Source organism: Actinia tenebrosa, unplaced genomic scaffold (genome assembly GCF_029948245.1).
Source record: "Actinia tenebrosa isolate PJP-AT-01 unplaced genomic scaffold, QUT_ActTen_1.0 PGA_scaffold5__44_contigs__length_20552954, whole genome shotgun sequence".
Classification (NCBI taxonomy): domain Eukaryota; kingdom Metazoa; phylum Cnidaria; class Anthozoa; order Actiniaria; family Actiniidae; genus Actinia; species Actinia tenebrosa.
In genome coordinates, this window is record NW_028292582.1 from 13,260,611 (window position 1) to 13,283,902 (window position 23,292).

General features: G+C 33.3%; 2 protein-coding genes and 2 long non-coding RNA genes across 4 annotated transcripts; 2 read left to right on the top strand and 2 right to left on the bottom strand.

Moving 5' to 3' along the window:
- The first annotated feature begins 1,823 nt into the window (after positions 1-1,823).
- LOC148906614 (uncharacterized) lies at positions 1,824-2,957 on the top strand. Its single transcript, XR_016121329.1, has 3 exons — positions 1,824-1,890; positions 2,463-2,534; positions 2,915-2,957. It is a non-coding gene; the product is annotated as an uncharacterized LOC148906614 (long non-coding RNA).
- Positions 2,958-3,737: 780 nt separating this feature from the next.
- Positions 3,738-10,407, top strand: LOC148906615 (uncharacterized). Its single transcript, XM_089037731.1, has 6 exons — positions 3,738-4,288; positions 5,086-5,266; positions 5,718-5,899; positions 7,687-7,831; positions 8,228-8,287; positions 8,557-10,407. Exons 1-6 carry the CDS (start codon positions 4,133-4,135, stop codon positions 9,360-9,362), a joined length of 1,530 nt encoding a protein of 509 aa, XP_088893857.1. The 5' UTR covers positions 3,738-4,132; the 3' UTR covers positions 9,363-10,407.
- Positions 6,795-23,117, bottom strand: LOC148906616 (uncharacterized). Its single transcript, XR_016121293.1, has 3 exons — positions 23,063-23,117; positions 22,694-22,777; positions 6,795-7,106 (listed from the first exon to the last, which is right to left on the bottom strand). It is a non-coding gene; the product is annotated as an uncharacterized LOC148906616 (long non-coding RNA).
- On the bottom strand, positions 14,027-22,349 carry LOC148906617 (uncharacterized). The gene is made up of 7 exons (XM_089037646.1): positions 21,994-22,349; positions 21,389-21,460; positions 20,642-20,702; positions 20,407-20,472; positions 20,065-20,252; positions 19,730-19,847; positions 14,027-14,782 (listed from the first exon to the last, which is right to left on the bottom strand). Exons 3-7 carry the CDS (start codon positions 20,647-20,649, stop codon positions 14,260-14,262), a joined length of 903 nt encoding a protein of 300 aa, XP_088893772.1. The 5' UTR covers positions 20,650-20,702; positions 21,389-21,460; positions 21,994-22,349; the 3' UTR covers positions 14,027-14,259.
- Positions 23,118-23,292: the final 175 nt, after the last annotated feature.

The following is a 23,292-nucleotide window of genomic DNA, read 5'->3' on the forward strand; positions in this document are numbered from 1 at the left end:
TTTATTGTATTGTGTAAGATCCACAGGCAGTCGTAATATTTTTCTCAAATATTAAAAAAAATCCTTTTCGGCAACCTGAAAATTTTTTGAAGAGTTGTTATTCATACGCTTTTATCTGGCGTTTGTATTTGACATTTTCATTATTGCTATGCACGCAAATAAGTAATCTGATATATAAATCGAGTATGTTATGCCTTAGAGAAAATAATTTTAAAATACTGTACTTTCTTACTGCATGCAATTTTGAGATCGAATTCGTGTAGTATAGTACGAGTAATATCAAAAGACTATATCGTGCATTCACGCAGCCCCCACCTGAAGTTACTTTTACATGACGTTTTTTTCCCGGCAAAGCTGCATGTGATCTAAAAACCTATATACAGTAATAAACAATATGGCTGCACCTTGACTAACAAAAGGACAATTTATGAGGATATTCTATTTCTTCCATTTGGGGAACATAAACTCTCTGTTATTTCCTCAAAGTAGTTATGTGGATTCCTTAAAATTGCACGGCTAGAATGGACCTTTTCTGAGATAACAAACTGGTTTCATTGTGATCTAGCTTCAGTACATCTTTTGTTCATCATGCCTTATATGGCGTTGTTTGTACTAAAACTAGACCATAATGTACCTATTGCTTTTTGAACTCAGAATAGGCCTATGGCGTCTTGCCCTGACTTTCTTATTCACAGAAGTTATTTGAGGGAATACAAATAATCATTTTTTTTTTTCCTTTTTGGTCGGGCCTCATGATTTTCCATTTCAGACCACGTGTCATTTGGAAGGTATATAATCTTCGAAGGCCTTCCAAATATTCATATAATATTTATAATAATATTCCGCAATAAACAGTTTCGGATTGGGCAAGAAATTTTCCCCATTTCAGACCAAGTGTCTTTCACTTCACAGCACGAATCTTATTGGGTCACACAGGGGGGTAAGAGAGAGCGAGATCCATCTCACACCTCCCAGGATCACATCAATAATCATTTGCATTTTTGAATGTTATTTCAAGAGAAAAAACATTTTTGAATTTAAACAAGACGTTTCGAGCAGTTTCTACTTTCATCGTCAGTTAAAAGCACTAAGTTCTACATACAGAGTGGCGAAATCATTGTATATATATAGAAATGTATATATTACTTATTATTTTTATATAACAGAAATAGAGAACAAAAGAAATTTTTATCTGTAATCAAAAAAATGGTACTCAAGGGAATGGCACTTGGTCGTCTGACTTGGGGAAATATTATATAATATTATCGTATATTTCTTACTTTTGTATATTATAAAATAAAAGAACAAAAAAACATACTTCTAACTCATATCAATCTTTAATTTTTAAGCATGCCCAGCCAGGTGCACATGTTAGCGGTTTACTGTGAAGTGCAGTAAAATATCATCAATTCCATGTAGATTCCCAACTAATACATACACGTTGTAAGCATCACGTTATATGCTGTATTCTAGACACTCATAAATAGTTGCATTAAAAATGTACAGTATATTTGAACCACAATATGTATAGGTTCTAAATTACCGTGTAGAACAAGCTAATGAACTAAAAATAAACTAATAGATTCATGGGAAAAAAAAACCCAGTGAAGTCATGACAATTTAAGAGGATAAGATGAAGAAAGGAATGAATGAAAAAAATAGCTTACATGAATATGTATACTTGTTAGATGAATATAGAGAGCCATGTTCACAAGCTAGGCGAATAGAAGAATAGTCTCGCAGGAGACTGAGCCCAATGATCTCAAAAACTAGGCGGCTAGTCAAAAGTTTAAAGCCTATGTTTTCTTTTACCAGAGACATGTCAGATAACAACATAACCAAACTTTCAAAGGGGGTATTTTATGTTGAACTTCAATTTCTAAACACGCTGTAAGTTCAGTATGTATCGAAATAATAATAATAATAATAATAATAATAATAATAATAATAATAATAATAATAATAAACAAAAAACAAAAAATAAAAAGATTGACTCGGTGCGTCTCGTTCATAGAACCAACGTTTTTTTAAAACTCAAACTAAGAGAACAATAGTTTCGCCTCGTGCTGTTAAGCTTGTTTCACTCTTGCTTTTTGCACAGATCTATATTATAGTTCACTGGGCAACACGAGCGCGCGTTTTATATTGGAAACTGAAGGGTGCACTTGCCTCTCACTCGGCTTGCACTCGAGTCTGGAATTTCGGGTTTGATTCCTGGACTTAAATTCGTTAGAATCTGCCTGGATCCAATATTTCTTGCAGCCTTCTACTGTTTTTTTCCCTTCGCAAAACCTGACATAATAAATTCCATTTGTGAGTTAGTCGTGACTAGAGATTGATCAGCTTGAGGTAGTATTGCTCAGACTACAAATAAAGAAACATCTTCGAATAGGCATTGCTTCAATATATGCTCATAAATGATTACATCATATCAATTTGCCGACTTTGAATTTTTGTTTAAGAAAATTGGCAAGAAATCAAATAAGTGAGATTGAGCCTGGGGCATTCAAGGTGTTACGCTACCTCTATGAGCTGTAAGTGGCCATTGGAAATTTACTTTGACCTATTTTTAGAAACGAGAGTAGATTGGGTACTAGCTCGTCTCACGTAAGCAGTACCATCATTATTCATCATTATTAGAATTATGATATTTTCATTATATTTACTATTGTTTTGTTTTAAATTAACTTTTTACGATGCATAACATCTCCATATACATTACTTCATTTGGAACACCCCTAAAAAATTCCCGTACATCCGCTCCTGTTCCAATTTTAGACTTGTCGGTCTTTTGATAATAACAATAAAAAAAAAAAAAATAATAATAATAATAATAATAAAATCCCATTAGGCCCGCAATAAAAATATTTGCTGTATCACAATCATCATATTCATCTTAATGCTTATATTTTAGGGACCTATCAAGGAACAATATTTATCAGATTGAAAATGAAACTTTCACAAATTTGCGATTTCTTCAAAAACTGTGAGTGTTATTGAAATATTCATTTATTGTTAGCATAGGAAAAAGGACAATTTCATGTACAGTTTGTAATTTATAATATGAAGTAAAATCTTCAACCCTTTTTAGCTTGATTGTAATCTTTTCCCATTTCATTAATATATTGAGTGTACTTGATCGAACTGATGGCAACACTCTTGAAAAATGGATTCCTTATAGGAACCTTTCTGGAAATAGCATCGCTTCAATCGATCCACAACGCTTTGAAGGGACTTTCTTCATTGAGGATTCTGTATGTTAAAAGCCTACCTCCTAGATATTCTTCGCTTGTCACGCACAAGCGTTTCAGTGTGAGGATTGGTATAATGCTCAGTGATAAGCGACAGAAGAAAACATTAATTTAATTTAGCACGTTGCCTCGTACTGAAACCTTTGTGGGTGACAAGCGAAGCATATCTTGGAAAGAGCTTTTTTTCTTTCGAGCAAAAACATAGTTTATCAGTTTGTAATAAATATATACTCTCTTGTTTTCTTTGCAGAGATCTTTCTCAGAATGCAATCAGAAGCATCACATCCATTAACATCATGGATCTATCTTCTCTTATACATCTGTAATTGAGTCGAGTCATGTTAGACGAGTTGTTGCAAATAAGAAACGAGTTGCTGCAAATATTAAAGGGGAGGGAGGGAGGGATGGAGAGAGGGAGGGAGGGAGAGAGACAGAGAGAGAGACAGAGAGAGAGAGAGAGAAGAACGAAAGAAAAACAGAAGGAAACAGTTTTTCTACAAGTTTTGCATGCGTAGCACAATATACTGAAAACATAAGAACATGCGTAATAAGTAAATTACGAGCCTTAGATGAAACGACTGAATAACCATCTTCGCTTGATCTAAACTGGGTACGACCCAAATATCTAAATTTAGATCTTTGGGTCGGACCCTCTTCAGACTGTACTCTAAACCAACTGAAGTGGAACATGGTTCAATTGTTTTATTTTAGCCAATCAAATCATTTAAATGAATGTGCGAAAGCTCTAGCAAGTCAAGCAAGCTTCGCCAGTCAGATGAAGGTTATTTCGTATTTCACTATTGCCGTGTTAATAGTTGAATTGTAAGACTCTTTCGATTACATAAATTTCGAATCAAGTTTTAAACGAATTTCTGTTAACAATGAGTGGTCGGCAAAGATATCAAAAGATAACAGACCAGCAACGAACTATTTTAATGCGTTTTTACAACAACGGCATGACAAGTAAGGCTGCCGCTTATCAAGAACAAATTAAACGCGCAGCAGGAGAATCCAATCTTGACGAAGAAAGAGTAAAGGTAAGTTTGAATCGAAGAATATTTCTTTACAAACGGTCAATTACTTAGTCTATTGCTGGTTTTCACATGACGTCAGCAAAACATCAAAATCTAAAATATAGATCGTATAAAGACATTTCTCAAGTATGTTTTAGAAATCAGTGTTATAAGTCACAAGAAAAAGTTTCGAGGCATTTCGATGTTTGGTTCTCGAGTTATGAAGGTTGAGTTTGTGTCACGCAATACTGTCACGTCTATCTAAATAGCTATAAAAGTATTAAAATTATTTACTTTAGTTGAAAGATTTTCCCTTAGACACGTTTAAAATATCTATTTAAAGTCTTTGTAAGTGAAAAATAGTCAAACATATTAAATATTCCATCATTTTAAGCCTTTGGAATTTCGTCCGCCATGATGGTGAACCTACTTGGAACACCAAGATGGCCGCTCCATACATTTTAACCAAATATTGCGTAATGTTTACTCGCCTATAGTTCCGCAACTAAATGCTCTACAGCCTTAAAATTTGGCGAGTATATGTAAATTGGGCCGCTTTACAAGAATATAAAACTTCTATTTCATTATAATGCGAATTTATGCTTTTGAAATTCATGATGACGTAGGTGAAAACCAAGAATAGACACAGTAATTTAAAGATTATAGTCTTTCTTCGCTACACGCGTCTTTTGTCAGCTGGCATGGTTGGCTGTCACAGATCACGGCGTGTTGTAATTATGAGCTTTGTGATTCGTGTTAGTTACTGATAATTGCTCGTATAAAAGTAAGAACTACTCTTTTTTATTTCGTTAAAATATTAGAAATGGATAGGTAATGAAACATCCAAACGTAAAAGAGGGGCCAGTTGTATACAGCTCGAACAGTCATCGACAGGAACGCCGGACGCGAGTACTCCACCACAACCACCCAAAAGAAAAGCTCCTAGCTTTATAAAAGGCCCAAATTGCTACAACGCATTTTGTGCTGAATTTTTAAAGTCTGGTGAGTATTCTCCTAGTGTAAAAAGAGTTCTTACGTGAAACTTTCGATCTTCATGCGTTTAGTTGTTTATAGGCCGTTGTTATGGCAATCTTACGTACCAGCTCAGCGTAACGATCGATATGCACGGTACGATACGAGGGGTCGCTTGGGCTTGCGGGATTGACCATTTTTTGGTGCGGGATTACGATGTTTTATTTTTTTGATGGAATATAACCGTGGTTTTCAAAACTACGCGACCTCGACAAATTCGGTACAAGCTCAAAACATGCGGCGTTTTGACTGTCGTCGATCAAAAGTCTAACAAAGGAACGCATTGTTTGACGGCACCTTAACAGCTCCATATACATGTAAAGAACAAGTCATAACTGAGAAAGGATTTAAATAATTGCTTAACCCGACGTTTAATTGATAAAAATGAGAATATACCTTGCCTTTTTTTCAAACCCAACAGATACCTGTACTGGTGCCAGCAGAACAGATAAAAATAGGCAGGCAGCACAGCTATGGCAAGAAATGTCCAAAGCTCAAAAGGAAGAGTATGTGGCCAAGACCAAACAAAAACCTGTTGATGAAATGTGTGCAGAAGAAAAAGAAGCGCTAATAAAAAAACACAAAAAGCAGCTATTCAGGGAGGTTGGTACAGTTTGTAATATTATAATTTTATATAATATGATAAATGCGTAATGCGTAACTAAGGAGCGTTTTTCTTCTTTTCTGACCAAAATTACGAAAAATAATGTTTGCTGGTATTTGGTTTAGTATATTGCTTAAAAATATCCCAAAAAGTCACTTAGACGTTTTCGCACGTAAGGCTTACTCATGAGCAATGAATATGCTGGATTTTGTTATGCCATCGTCTTCTCATTACATAAATATTTCGGCATGAGGGCACACATATAGAGGATATTACATGGGCGCGCGGAGATACGAAATTTATCTTCGAGTGTTGAAAAGATCTCTCACGAGTGAGCGCAGCGAAGAGAGATCGTGAGATTTTCAACACGAGAAGATAAATTTCGTATCTCCAAGCGCCCATGTAATATTCTGTTTATTATATAATTATCAATGAAGTATGTTTTGGCTTTTTCAGGCAATTCTTTCCGTGTATTTTTGAATAGTCATCGCAATGGTGTTATTTTCACACGTGAAAATAACATGTTATTTTCACGTGTGAAGATATCAATTTTTCGAAATAGAGAAATAGATATTTTATTGGTAATTATATAATGAATACTTATATTCATGTTTAGAAAAACTCATGGTGACTTTTCAAAAGAAATCAAAACTGTGATTTGGTAGTTTTATGTCAAGTTTGACCTTTATATATGAATTGGTTAAGTCTTAAGTAACTCGACCAAATAAATTAGGACAAAGAAGTGGACTTTATGGTTGCGAGTCAAAACTCTTCTCATAGCCAAAGCAACAAATAACTTTTCATTATTTTTTCACTCTTTTTTGTTTATATTTTCTCAGAAGTATGTATGAAATATGTAATTTATAAATTTTGTGCGGAAGCGAAGCCCTGAACACTTCGGAGATAAAAAATACCCAGTTTGAAGGGGGTTCCTGTTTGAAAGTTAGGAAAAAGGTAAATTTTACTTGGGGACCAAAAACATTGTTCATATAGAGGTTTCACTGTATATGCATCATAACAGACGATCAGTACAATATAAAATATAATACGATCTTGGTTAATCTTTAATCTTAAGTGCATTCATTCAAATGATTTTACATAATTTATGGTACAATGCCATCATCCTCATAAACCCACCAGTAATGCTTTGTCAATAATGTTGTAACTCCCTCAAATAAAGGTCGAACAAATTGTGCAGTCTTCATTCTAAAAGTGCAATAGAAGGATGCTTGTAATTTTATTTAATTCACATTACATAATATTGTCCTCAAAAGAAATGATTACTAATTTTAAATTTAGCACTCAGATTTATAAACCTAATGTTTACAACATTAAACAATAAAGTTTAAAACTGTTTATATAGGAAAGAACCAGTGAAATTCTAAGGATAAAAAGGTTCTTGATTAATTTTCCATTGGTGGTATAACCACTGTCAGATTTTTGTATGCAGATTGTTACTGTATTGTATGTAGTGATGTAACTGAATTTCAAATGTTTTGCATATTGAATACATTTCAAACTTTAAATTACATTTCCTGAACTTAATAATAATTATGTAATTAAAAGAATGCAATATATACTATCTTCGGATTAATTCTTATGAATCAAATAGCAGTCTTTAGATAATATATTTACTAACATTGATATTAGTTAGGAATGTACACATATTTAAATTGAATTTGAACAAGGTATTCATGGCATATAATTGTTGTTTCTTGTGATGTATGCAATATTTATACTCAGTGCACTTAAATTTTTATAACTTAATTTTTGTTCATATCATTAGGTTATGTTTCTAGAAGACATGGGATGCGAAATATCAACAATACTCATGGAACCATCTGGACAGATTTTTAATATGGGTTCTTCTGGTGGAGAGAATTTCCTGTCCTCTAATATAGAGATCACATTGAAATTTAAGGAACATTTTGGTAAGGCATATAGTTTCAGAAGATATATCCAGGGGCAGATCCAGGGGGTGCGCAACCCCTGGTTTGACTTTGTTTCCATACTTCGAAGTAACCAATACTGGTTTTTACTTTTGATTATAAGGGGTGCACCCCTCTGAGTTAACTAAAAAAAAATCTTGGATCTGCCCCTGATATCCACGCCCTTATGTACCCTATTTTTTTTTAAATTCCCCTTTATCTTCTGAACCAGTTTTCTTTCATACTGTTTCTGTAATTTTTTTTCCGCTTGAGGCATCCTTACTGTCTGGAATTTTCAAAATTCCTTTGTGGCATGGATATTTTTCGTTACTAAAGAATATTCTCATGTCAAATATTTTAAAATGTTATACTTATACATTTTTTATTTCAAAATTCCAGCTTCCAACCATGACAAGTATGATCATCAAGATTTGGCAAAGATGTTCAATGAAAAATATAGTAAGCTTTGTAAATAATAGATTAGGATAAGTAATAGAGTGTGGACATGTCTTTTAATAGTTGACCTTTTATTTACGTTCTACTTGTTGTGCAATCCTAAACCAATCACAGTCTTTGGTTATACATTTCTCTGGGTAGCCCAGTGGTTGGACTGGGAAAATCACTTTGTAGGTGGCCTGGTGGCCTGGGCTTCATATTATAGTTTACCTTTTATTCAATTTTTTAATTGTGTCATGTGGAGCTAAATCTTCCCTTTTGTCTCAATGCAGGTGAAGCTGTTGGAAAATTCTCCCGGGTGCCATATTTGAAAGGTGGGTTTGTTGTGAAAGGATTGCCTGATGGTATTCCTTTCCGCAAACCCACTCATTATGGTCACAAACAAATTCAGGCCATCATGTCATGCAAAGGCAACATAGTCTTTGAGCTAGCTACCACTACTCAAAGTAGTAAGCAAAAAGCCTGTGATACAGACAGCTGTCAACAACAAGAGATACCAGAGATAGATGTTCATACAAAAAAAGAACTCCTCACAAAGATATGTGGTGAGCCAGCTGCAAACAGAACACTGGAAGGAGCTGAGGAAAAAATCAAAGAAGATGAAGTGGAAGTTGTTTCTCTTTCCTTACGCCAAGATGAACGATTAATACTTTATCATAATGAAATTTTGAAGCATTTTGATAGCGATGGTATATTAGCAGTGAAGGACAACCTTGCACACTCACTGGATATAACGGGTATGGTGATCCCAACATACACAATGACAGACGAAGAGTTCTGGTTATTCTATTGCAATGACAGACACCCTCAGAGTATCCAGCATATATCTAAAAAGGCAAAATTAAGAGGCTACTGGTTGGACAGGGATGCCAAAACATCTGACTACAAGCTTTTAGTGCAGAAAACATCTGTCAAAGCAGAAGCTATCATAACATCTGCAGTTGGGCCTTTATACTTCATAGAGGAAATTGAAGTTGAAGAGGGAAATATTTTTAAACCTTCACTTCTCTTCAAGAAAGCTATATTGAACACTCTACACCAACAAGGCTTTATCAAGAATTTGGAGTCTTTACACTGAAAAGTCCACTCATCATCATTTAACTGTATCTCAGGAAGAAAAAATTATAGCAATACAGGATTTGTATGGAAGAAAACTGGAAGTTCCAGAGAGTAGGGGGAGGGGGTGCTTCTAAAAAATTCTGTATTTGGGGTATGGATATTTTTTGGAACTATATATGTTTATAATTATTAAATTGTTGATACATATGCATTAGTACACTTAACTGCCATTGCAAACTGTTATCATTTTTCCAACAATCATGTTCTATTCAACAAACCCAGACTGCATACCACTTTTCAAATGGAAAAGAGCAACTTTGAATTCAGAAAAAATTAATGGTTGTCAAAGATTGCAAAGCTCTAAACTTTGAGTGTTTAGTTGATTTTGTTTAATTAATTAAAAGCTATTAGTGTCTCTTAAACAGGTAACTCATTTTGTGTGCAATGTTGTCTTGACTTCCTTGAAAGAAAAGCAGTGTGACAGTGATATATTGCAAATTAACATTGCAGTTTATCTCGCCCATGCAACAAATGACGGGACTGAACAAGCCAGATTTCAAGTCTGATCAATCAGTTTGAACTGTGGTCACAAGGATTTAAATTGTTATCAAAACCGATGCAATTTGTTTTGAAGCTTTGAAATGAGATACAGACCTCATACACTACATATAAATAATATTGCAAAGTTTTTGTTTCTGCAATAATATAATATTGGATGTAGACATTTGGCAATATAGTTAAATGTTTTGTGCGATCTGAGGCAAATATTTTAATTTAAAGTAACTAATTATGTGAAATTACTTTGACAATTTGTTGCTGACTATTGGGGTAAGGATTTATTTATATTGATATTACTAGAGTCATCATGAGAGATACAAACCCAAGTGCCTAATTACACAGTGAAAAAAGTATCCTCCATATATACCATCATCACAAACAATATCTACAAATTGTTTTTAATCCATTATTTGTAAGCAGGTGAAAGATAAAATCACATAATAAACTTAAACAAATCTATTGAATTTAATTAAAAGTTTTTCAAACCACTACTTATGGTCTTATTTTAATAATACACTTTAATACAGTTAATTATACAGCTTCTCATTAATCCCATATAGGTAACTGTCCAATTATTTTCTTAACTGGATAGGTCTTGTTGATATGGGATTAATTAGGCAGCTATTTAATTAATAGGTAATGGGGTTTCATGCTCCTCAATCAAGAAGTAATTAGACTCGAAAAAATTCCTCTGACTGCCAAATTGGACTCGGCCTATGGCCTCGTACAATTTTGTCAGTCCTCGGAATTTTCCTCGTCCAATTATTTCTTAATTGGACAGCATGGAGTCCTACTACATACACTAATTGTTTTAAATATATTTGATGACTGCATGGTTTTCAAAAACCCTGAAACAAACGTATTTAAGGTGTAACACGTACGGTACAGAGCTAAAGAGGGTTTTTGAAAACCACTTAGGACCTTCTTTTGATATGTAAAGATGAGTTGCGCCAGTTTATCAGGGGTAAATTTGTGTTTTGATCGATGTATACACTTATTTCAATAAAGTTTGTCACCAAAAACCTAGAAAGCTGAGATCACTGAGGATCATGGGAAACAATTCATTTTAAACAAATAAAGCTTTTTTTGATACAAACTGCAGCTTGAGGATGCTCAGGAGAGGTGAGACTATCTGGTAAAAGACGTGTAAGTCCATCAACAATTATCAGGCGGTTGAAACATGAAAAATGTATCTACCCATAATCCTTGTCGGCCTCAGCTTTATGGCTTTTCAGGTGACTAACTTTATTGAAATAGCTGTATGTTAAACGAAAACTAAACTATAAATACTTGTTACTATATTTCCAGATTGGTAGATTGAATAAACTGATTGATTGATTGACTTGCACAACTCGCCGAGTACTCACCAAAAACTTTCGAGCCCGAAGATTGTCTAATTGTCTATTATCTTCATTAAAAAAGAAAAGAAATTCCCTCTTTCATCATAATTTCCCGGGTTTTTTTTTGTGTTTTACTTTTTTAGTGACATATGCCCCGTTTACAAAAAGCCGGATATTTTTTTACCCGAGTAAAACAATGTGCGTTTTCGCATCATTTTCGCATCGTTTTCGATCGTTTACTTGAAAACACTTGTAGGAGCTAACAATGAGCATGCGCATAGTTCCTGAGCCTGCGTTCTCCTTTGTTTAATGACGTTAGCGTTTACGAAAATACCCGGTCGAGTCATGGAAACGCATAGTCAGCGCTTTCAAAATTATCCTCTGAAAAGCATTTTCGAAAATAGGCGGCTAAAGGCCGTCTCCGTGTATACGGTAGGTCTAAACGGATAAAAAAATATGCTTTTAGAAAAATATAATAATCAAGCATTCCAATATCTCAAGCATTTCGTCAGGGTATTTTACTGGATCAATGAAAAACAATGCTTATGCAATACAACTTTTAAGTTAAATAAGATCAATAAGACCCTGTTTGGAATGGTTGAAAATCATTCTTTTTTTCATGCAGAAAATAGAGATGTATAATATCACAACTTGGTCACGTGACCTATTTTGTCAATTATTATTATTAATCCGAAGGGCATCCGTTCCAAAACAAACTTGTTATGCTCGAAGAACCAAACAATAGCTTTTTGATTCATATAGAAATCATCACCCCATTTTAAATTAACCGGGCTATTTCATGCATTTCAAGTCTACTATTTTACTCGCCCGAAAATCCCGTGACTACCAGAAGTCGGCATGACCATGCTAAAAATTCTCAACAACCTGAATATCACTTGAGGTCCAAGACTTATTTTCATAGGTTTGAAATATTACAGAAAATACGTTGTTAAAGTTGTTAAATAAATTGGTCAAATACCCTGCCTTAACATGCTCGAGTGGATTCATGTGAAAATTAGCAAGAAATTCTCCCTTTCTTTCTTTCTTTTTTTTTTTTTTTAACTTTCATTTTTTGGGACAAAAATCAGCCACTTCAATACATTTTCGACTTCTTTGAAAAATAACAAGACAATCCATCTTTCATCATAATTTCCCGGGTTTCATTAGTATTTTACTTTTTAAAATTTATAAAAGATTCAATAAATACCCTCTTTCATCACATATAATTTACTGGTCAAAAATTCCAAAATCAATTAAGTAGGGTTAATCTGCATGGCTGAGACCTACAGATGCAGAAAATGGCTTATGTTTTGAAATTGGCCCCGCCCAGCACCTGTTATGGCCAAATAGGGGCTTGTGTCGACACTAGCAAGAATTCACTGGAATGATGCAAGAATGGTGTTTTCTGAAACCTCTTAATCTGCTGAACTTAAAACAGTTTATTGCAGGCTTATATCTGTAATATTTGTGAAGTTATCAAAAAATGTGGATATTGCACTCAAGCACTTCAGAACAAATTAAAACACAAACTGCCATAACAGGTTTTTGAGGATAATTTACTGGGTTTAAGCAATTCCAAAAAAACAGTAAGTGATCTAGTTGGGACACGAAAGGCCATTTTGATATATATATTTTTTCATTTGAAAAATAACAAGAAATTTCCACTTCCTTCAAAAATTCCCATTAGAAAAAAACATTGCGCTAGTATTACTGAAGTATGGTTATATTGTTTACACGCTAGGGACATAATCAGCGCTTTATTTCAATGTATTTTCTTCTAAAAAATAACAAGAAAAAAATTCCTGTCATCATAATTTTCTGGGGTTCTTTTTATTTCAATATTTTATTGGGACTCTTAGTAGCCATTTCATTACATTCTCATTTAATGTAAAAAAATGTAAAAAATGTCCTCCTCTCCTGAATTATGTCTTAATGTAATAGAATGTTACTGGATGCATAATTTTTATTTTAATAAATTTCTTTCATTGCTATAAATGGGATATTTTTTCAATTTTTCACTTTCCTTTATTCATTTTCTAGTTCAAGTATGAATGGTGTTCAAAACAAAACGTTTTTTAAATTAAATTTCTAGACTCTTCATTTGTAAAAATAATAGAAGTCTGAAATGGAGTAAATTTGTTTTTGCAATATAGTGGAGTGGTTTTCAAAAATTTGTGAAATACAATTTAGCATAATTTACACTTTACGTTTCATTGCTCACATTTTCTTTTTATTCTCTCTTTATTTCCATTTTAAGATTTTTAATTAATATACAACTAGTAAAAGTATGAAATGTGTTCATGAAATGAAATGGGATGGGAGAAATCCCCCTTTTTTATTTTTGTTCACTTTTTTTTATTTATATCCAATTATACAATTCCAAAATAGAATAAACCATTTTGATATATTTCCATTTTCACTTTTTGTTATTCATAATACTTGTCTGAATAGGGTGGAATATGTTTGAATGCAAAATAGGATAGACATGTCTTTCAATATCTTATTTCCAGTTTTTTTCATTTATACAAACATTGGTGTAAATTTTTTGATTGCAAAATGGTAAACAACCCTTTCCTATTATTTTCATTTCTTCATTTATAACTAGTATACAAGTCTACAATAATTGCAAGAATGAAAGGTTTGCTTTTCGATTTGAATTGGGAAAAATACTACTTCACTTACATTTTTATGTATTCCACACTTTGCTCATATTAATAATCAATAAAGTGCAAATAATATACCATAGGGAACATAAAGAACATAATGTAAAGAAAAGAACAAGAAGTAAAACAATGGAATTTAATACATGGGTTAAAAATATACAATCCACACTGGAGCAAGATAAACAATAGATTGCAATTTGAAGTTGCACTCCACTGATTTCTTGATGCTTTGCTTATTTCTCTACTTCCACAGTTAGCACTAATCATTTATTATTAGCTGGCTATTTCATGGGTATACTATTTGCACTCTACATCTTTACATATACATGTATATTAAGTTATTGAGAATTAATATCTATTGATTATTTTCTTCGTCATTTGAATCAGTATCCCAATGTTCACTAGTACTGTCACTATCATCTACATCTTCCATTTCATTTGAGAAGTCATTGTCTTCATCTGTGGGTATCATAACTGGGTTATTACTGGTGCTAATGTAATGGATCTTCTCTTCCACAAAGTAAGGAGAAACTCCCAAGCCTTCCAATTGTTTCGTAAGTTTAGAGATGTCTTCATAAATAGCAGCACATTTTTGTAATAGTAATGCTTTCAACCCAGGCTTCATGTTCATAGTGCATTGATTCCTTATAGCCTGCAATTGAGCAAACTTTGCTTGAACAAGATGGATCATTTCTGTCTTGACAAGCTCCACCTCTTCTTCACACCTTTCTCTGTAGCTGTACAAACTGATTATCTTCTTCCTTACAGACTGAGGGATTTCATCATTAGTCTCATTTGAAACAGCACTAAAAATTGTATTTGATGGGTCCTTGATCTCATGGAAAGTCAACCTTTCCGATGTATCCACCCTTGGGAAATTTTTTTATACTTAACATGTAATTAATCACTACTTAACACATGTAATTGAGAACTACTTAATATGTATTTAATTTGTATTTTTGCTTTACATTTAATCACTGCTTTATCCCTATTTATCAAGTACTTAATTCTGTCTTGCCAGCTAACTAATGTATATTTAATCCATACTTTAATTTTTGACTTAATATGTATTTAACCACCTACTTAATATATACTTAATGATTGTAAAAGGTACAACAAAAATTTCACTTAAGATGGCCTTAATAACTACTTGATATATATTTGTCACATATACTTAATATATACTTGAATTGTATTTAACATGGCATTATCAAACTAGGTGTATAATGGATTGCTTAATCACTACTTAATCCCTATTTATCGAGTACTTAATTTTGTCTTACCAGCTAACTAATGTATATTTAATTGGTACTTGAATATTTGACTTAATATGTATTTAAACTACTATACTTAATATATACTTAATGTGCAACAAAAATTGTACTTGAATATTGCCTTAATAGCTACTTAATATATATTTGTCACATCTACTTACTATACGATCTGGATTTCATGATTTCTATCACAATGCGCCATCTTCAAAAATTTATCAGAAGAGTGTTTGTTCCTTAATTCACAATTAAGGATTCTTTAGATAGCGAATCATTCATTTTGGGATGGCTTCATGAATCCATTGCATCAATTGAAGAAGATAACAATACTAAGTTAAAAAAGTCTCAATCAGATACGAACCAAATCGGCACAAATAAACGTGGTGTATATTCCATGCTCCTGGCGTTTCTTTTTGTACGTTTCGTTTCTATTACTATTGTGAATATGAAGATTTATAGTAGACTTTATTGATGCGGTACAAATTTGGCTGCATTTAGTCCCTCCAGCTCAGTTATCTTGGCCTTGTCATAGGTATAGTATAAGCCGTTGGAAAACGGAAAACCGATAAATCGGATCGTAAGTGTTCAGTTCTTGGAATCTTCTTGTTTGTAGTGTACTTTTCATCGTAGCATATAATTCTTCATGTTATGTATAATCTTGGCCTCTTCTCTACTTCTGTCCGTCGTTTACTATCGTCAAAGCAAGCAAATTGAGTTTCTCCACGGGCTTTTCTTCTTGTTCTTGTGCTGCCAATTACCAGCCATAACGTATTATTACTTCAAGGATGAAACGGTTTGTCTCTCATGTTCTGATTATGACAATAACAGCGCCGGCTTTAGCTTACTGTTTTGCAGGCACGGTGTACTAATATATTTCCGTATATACTGACAATCTTCAGTCTTCATTCTAGCAAAAGTAAATCTTTAAAGTAGTGCTTTGACTAGGTTGTGCGTTCTGCACATATTGGCGGACTATTCTAACGATCTTTGGTAAGCACGCATTTAGATTTTGAAATTGAGGATTGGATTTCTTAGCCAATCATAATAAGCAGATTATTGAAGCCATGCACTGTGCTCGTGATCAAAGTAAATAAAATGATATCCGATAAGCCACAACAATGCGCGCGAACTTCGACAATTCCCGCCGAGTCCGCCAAGCATGTATCTTGTTTGGATTAGAAGCCGTCCCAATCTACGGCAAAATACTGCTTTTTTCCTGTCTTTGCGTTATTCAAAGACATTTTAATGGACGTTGAAAAGTTTTATTCGTGGTACAGCGATCTTTTCTTATCGTAATCAAGCTGCTGAACTCCGAATGTGCGGGTTCTTAGCAGCATATTGTGCGAGAACTTTATAGGGCTTGCTGACAATAGGTTTCGAGAATTATAAGGACTGCTGACTTCGATTTAAAACAAGTCCAAGTTTTATGGAGAAGAATTCAAAAGGTATATATTTTTTTTACATACGGGATGTAAACTAGGAGGTTTCGAAATCCAACGTAGCCACAGAATACAGTAGCTGAAAGCCGGCTAGCCTTGACAGAAGATTACATTATGAGCAAGCTTTCTTCGATCCAGCAGTAGATTTTGGAAAACGTAAGGTAAATATCTAAGTCATTATTGCAGATATATAACTTGTGCTTCTATGCTACCTTAATTAGGATTAACGGCATATATTTACAAACATGTTACGGTAAATGTTTCAGTTGTCGCATCAGTATGCAGTGATTGTGCAGCTTGCTAGCATCGTTCGTAGACGTACTACAACATATCAAATTTCAACTATAATAATATGTCTTTAACGCAGCTTTCAAGCAACGATTTGTAGCGCTGTGTTATCAATACTTTACACTGCATTTTGCAATTGTGCTGCAGCGCGAGATTTTTGGCTGTAGCAACTGCGTCTCATGATCGGAGTACTGCTTGAACAATGCTTACAGAAGCGCGCCCGTGCAACCATAAAAGTTGATTAATGAGCACTGCAGCAGCGCTGCGTCTTTCCCGGGGGGGGGGGGGGGGGGGGTACTCCCATATATGGACTATACGGGGATGGTCCGCTGAACAGGGCATGGTTTTTCGAGCTTCTTGTCATAAACAGGGTATGCAATTTCATTCAAGTTCCAAGTTCGTCCAGAGCTTCCTGTCATATTCAGGGTTTCTACTTTCGTATTGACCAAAACTGGTTTTTATGGTCGTAAAAAAACGATACGCGAGATGACATGATAATCAAAACATGAACTCAGTCCAATAAATTATATCTTTTGTCATAAACAGGGTCTACAAATTTGAGTTTTTTGTCATAAACAGGGTACCCCTTTCAGAATACCAGCAGAACACCCCTACCCAAATTCTGGCGGAGTACCCCCCATCCCCCCCCCCCCCCCCCCCCCCGGCGTCGTTCGTACGGGTTAATGTAATGCTGAATGGCAAACCGATTAGTACTCTTTTATATGCAGATGACCTGGTTCTGTTCTCTAAATCTGCTAAAGGGCTTCAGAAATATCTCGACAAGCTAGAGGCATTTTGTGAACAGGCTTAACAGTTAATATAACAAAGACAAAAGTGATGGTTTTCAATAATACAGGGAAGACAATGAATAACTTCCAATTCTATTTGAACAAATCTAAACTAGAAAACGTTAAATCATATAAATATTTAGGATTAAATTTTACAACCTTTGGAAACTTTACGTTGGCAAAACAAGAATTAAAAAAAGCTGCATTAAAGGCACTATTTCAGATGAAAAAACAAATGGGTGAATTTTTTTACATCCAATATCAAATTAACTATAAAACTGTTTGACTCGCTTGTTACACCAATACTTCTATACGCAAGTGAGATATGGGGTATCGAAACATTAAGCACCAAAGACCAAGAGCCCATGGAACTTGTTCATTTGAAATTTTGCAAAATGCTCCTCAAGGTGACAAAGAATGCTAGTAACCTTGCATGCAGAGCTGAGTTAGGAAGGTTTCCGCTAAAATGCAAAGCATGCAGTAAAAGCTTTAAATTCTGGCATAAAATTATAAAGTCGGAACTACACCCAAAAAAACTTTCAGCCGAAGTCTACCAAGATATTAAAAATGAAACTAAAAAAGCCTTTTGGAGCATAAAAATTAAAACTACTTTAGAACAACTCGGATTGGGGATAATTTGGATGAAACAAAATGAACTTTCTCCAAGATGGTATGAAAATGGAAAAATAATAACTCAAAGAATATATGACATTGAGAGGCAAATTTTATGGAGTAATCTCCACAATGATGAAAGGAAAGACGACAGACATAAAAATAAACTCAGAGTCTTTCGTCAGTTCAAAACGGATTATAACTTTGAAGAATATTTAAGTCAAGTCACCAATATTAAGCACAGAGTGGCGCTTACAAAATTAAGAATTAGTAACCATAAGCTTGAAGTAGAAACGGGGAGGTATAAGAGGCCTTATCTCATTTACGATGAAAGGATTTGCCCAGTGTGTAAGTCGGGAGTAGAAAACGAAAAACACTTTCTAGTTTGGTGTCCACTATATGACTCTCATAGAAACGACTTAAGAGAGTTCATAGAAAAAAACACCAGCATTAATTTCAACAATATGAGCGCTGACAGTCGTTTTATGTTCTTAATCAATTCAAAATCAGCGTCTCTACAAAGAGCCATATCAGCATACATTCATCAATGTATGCTGATACGTGAAAATGAATTAAGAAAATTACCTAATACATAGTATATATATATACCTATAATATATTTGGAATCAAACACTCATGTACTATTAGTATAAGGTGCCAAATAAAATTGTATTGTATTGTATTGTATAATATATAACAGTTAATTTTTTAGCCGTTTCTCAGTTAACAGTGAAAACCCCATTCAGATCCTGTTGTAAGTAGTTGTTAGTATAACTTAACGTGGTACATGTACTCATGGAGATTATATTATCTCATACTATAGTACTGAAGTACGGCACAAATACTTAATAGTACAACTAGTACTTTAAAATACTTGAGTACAACTTTAATTCACATGGGGAGGGTGTATAAATACGGATTAACCTCATATACTTGATATGTATTTGATAATATAGTAGTTGTTAAATACGGCACAAATACCTATCAAATACCCTACTTAAGTACTACTTTAATTCGAATGGGGAGATAGGGTGTATAAATAAGGATTAAACTCATATACTTAATATGTATTTGATAATATAGTAGTTGTTAAATACGGAACAAATACCTATCAAATACTCTACTTAAGTACTACTTTATTTCAAATAGGTAGAGGGGATGTTCAAATATACATTAAGTACACTACTTTAAGTGTAATTATTGAAAAAGCAGTAGTTCAGTGCAGATCAAGTAGCTTAAAAATACTCTACTTAACTTGAGGTTGAACAACTGAGTTCCTATTTTTGTGTATAAATACATTTTAAACCCTGTATAGATACATATCAAATAAAAGGTGGATTTAACAAAGTTGTTAAAATACAAGTTAGATACCTGTTCAGATACACATTAAGTCAAATAAATACGCATTAAGTATTGTTCAAGTATACGTTAAGTAACAAAATTTTCCCAAGGGCACCAATGCATTAAATACAACCAAACACTTTTCCATGGATTTTGTGGCTTTACTGATTTGTGTTGACAGCTTAATGGCTATGCTTTGACCATCTGCAAAATAAAAAAACAATAGTACTGTCATACATTTTTGCTTGTTTAACAACAGATCCAGATACTCAATATGCTGCATGTGCTTCAACTGCTTTGCTAAAACAAATGAACACCATATAAATTATACTAGATTGCATAAATTATCAGCCACAAATGTATATCAAGCTACTTGCAGGAGAACAGTTGAAAATAGTTTTGAATATCGATAAATCATAACCTGCATATTTTTTCTTCATTTCTAAAAGAAATGTGCGTTCTGAAGCCAAACGATGTATGTCAAGCAATGCTAGAGTCTTCTTCTTAATAAACAATCGCTTCTTGACAGTTTCAAAAACTGTAGCATCCTCCTTCCATCTTGTTTTGATATTGTACTTTTTTTCTATGGAGACCAACTCCTTTTCTTTCCTAAAAATTGTAGAATAATGAATAATGAATATACGAATAAACTTGTCATGAGTGACCTTGCAGCACATCAGCTTCATTATGTGGTTTTATATCTGCAGTTGACAGAGAATTGCACAATAATCATTGTCCACAATAATCAGGCATAAATTTTCACCTCTTTTTCTTATTCTGAATGGACTCTGTTGCCTCTTGACCTATATCCATGCATCTCAAGTCAGCACTGTGAAATACAATGAAGTGACTGTTAATTTTTTGGATATTATGTACACATTATTTGCCCAGTCTGGTGAGCATCATGATATTTTGAAATAAAAAAAGGCACTAAAACAACAACGAAACAATGAAATTATGTTTTTTTAACTTTTACAGTAACTACAAATAAACATTACCTTAACATTTGCACTTCAAGTAGGGTATCCACATACTTTTCATCCCAAAGAAGCTCGAGCACTAAAGTTCAAAAGAAAAGATAAACATTCTGAATGATTAGTAGTGCTTAAAAAACGAGTAGGAGTGTTTTATACCTGATAAAACACAATCTACGAGTTTTTTGAACTGCTTAAAACACTCATGAACAATTTATAAGATTTTGGTTCAACTAGAGCCACCATACACGTCACGAACATGGATTTTTATACTTCGATAGAGATTTGACGTCACGGGCATGCACAACCAGATTCAATAGAAGCTCCCACACGTTGGAAATTGCGTGTCAAGGCAAAGACAGGCACGTTAGTCAAAGATTTTTAGGGTTGACTGTGACCTTGATGAAGACACGTGTCTTTATATAAAATCACTTGAATACTAATGAAGTGGACTTTATCGGGTATAAAGGTTCATGCACGTGACGTGTATGGTGGCTCCAATTGGAACATAAGCTTATGAATTATTAATGAGTGTTTTAAACTTATTTATCAAACTTGATAAATTAACTAGTCCATCTTTTTAGATAGATTATGGCACCTAGATTATTGATTAATATTGAAAGCACCTCCTCCATACATGAAATGTGTAAAATTTTGAAAATATATTTTAAGTTTTACACAATTGTATTTATTCTTCCCTTGTGACTTTTATGTTCCTTAAAAGTGGAAAATTCAACCTTTTTTGGCAGTAATTTTAGTGTGATATTTTACCATTTTCTCTTGGCTTAATGTCTGTAAGCTCTGCTGTTTTCCACTGTTTTATAACTTCTTCTGTGCATGGGTCTAAAGTGAGAAAAAAATTTTTTTTAATAATTTTTTTATTTTTGAAGTTCGAGACTGTCATTATACATTACATTCATTGATAATTTATATCAGTGCAGTACAGATCATCTTTCATTTTCACAATGATACAGTTGTTGTCATACTAGTGAAAAGCAGTATGGGTACTACATTGATCATTTGTGATCATATAGCAGTCAATTTGAACATTTCAGATTTTCCTTGGCTCACATGATATCCACTCTATTATAATATGATATAGGTTGATAATCTGAATAACCGTAATATGGAGAATTTGAATTCTTACAGTGTTTCAGATTATCAACTTATATATTCATATTATGATAGAGTGGATTTCACATGAGCCAAGGAAAATCTCCAACTTTTTCTTTAGAAACACTGTTTCACTAAGTTAACATCCATTATTATATTATACATTATTACAATATATCATGTTTAAGGAAGGGAAAGGGAATTCACTTGAATGAGTTCATAATATTAAACTTTTTGTAACAAAAATTATATGGAAAACATACAAGAAAGAGTGGCCTCAATATCTTTAATATCGTTTTCCACGGTGACTGCAAGATCCTTAGCTTTTAATAATTTGTCCTTAAGAGACCTCCCTACAAAAAAAGAAATAAAAATATGTACATAATTATGATATAAGCTACTGTAATTTACATGCAATCAATGATAATAAGAAAACATAATAACATGATCTTTAGCTGCTATGAGGCAAGCAAGGCCCACACATATTCTCAGATCAAATAACAAATATATATATACTGTTTTGGCTCTGTAATACTATCAGTCTGTCTATTGCCAGGGTAAAAAAATTGATTCATACCAACAAAATAGTACTACATTTAAAGAGGAAAAATGTAACTTAGTATTTAGCTGTGCCAAATTTCCTGTGAAGCCTTTGTCCATAAAAGATCAATGCATCAGTAAGAACATCAATTCTCTTTTCAGAAGACATTTCTTTTGTCATTGATGAATATCCTCTCAAGTAAGACCACAGTCTTTCAACCCCTTCACCATCAGTCAGCCCAACTCCTGCAATACGTCTTGGGTTGTATTCAATCTATAAATTAAACAAGTACAAAAGTATGAATATTTGAATAGTCTAGAGTACCTTAAACCTGTTTAAGAATAGCTTCTGTGCTTTTGTTGCCATACATGACATATTCTAAAAAACAGTTGATTAGTTGATTATAAAGTACAGATATTTACCTGGCAAGATGCTTTATGTCCATAACAGTGGAATATGGGAATAGCCAAGTCTATGTTCTCAATCAGATTTTCTTGGTTGGTACACTTTGAGAAAAACCCATTAAAATGATGTTACTAATAAAGCAGGGGAGGCTATTATGCCCTCACACTCACTACTGACCCTTTATTCTTTATTCATATCACAAACATTGACATGCATGCTTGAAGAAAAAAAACAGAGAATTCAATAGTATGCATGAGAATAGCACATCAAACAAATTAATGCAACATGCCACAAATACTACAGTTAAAATATTTAATATCAACAATAACATGATCCCGTATATAAATGGAAATAATAGTTACTATCAAATTCAATCATAAACTCACCTTTAAATGAGATGCTAAAATACATGCAATGTCATACATAATGACAAGTTTTACTCCAGGTTTATCTTTTAAACTCTCTTTTAATTTGTTAATTTCGTATATTGAATATGAAATCCTATAAGAAAAGACAAGTGTGTATTCACAATGTATAATATATTTTTAAAAGAACAAAATTAATATTAAAATAAGACATATTTTCAATTTTTATTCTAGCATTCAAAATACAACAT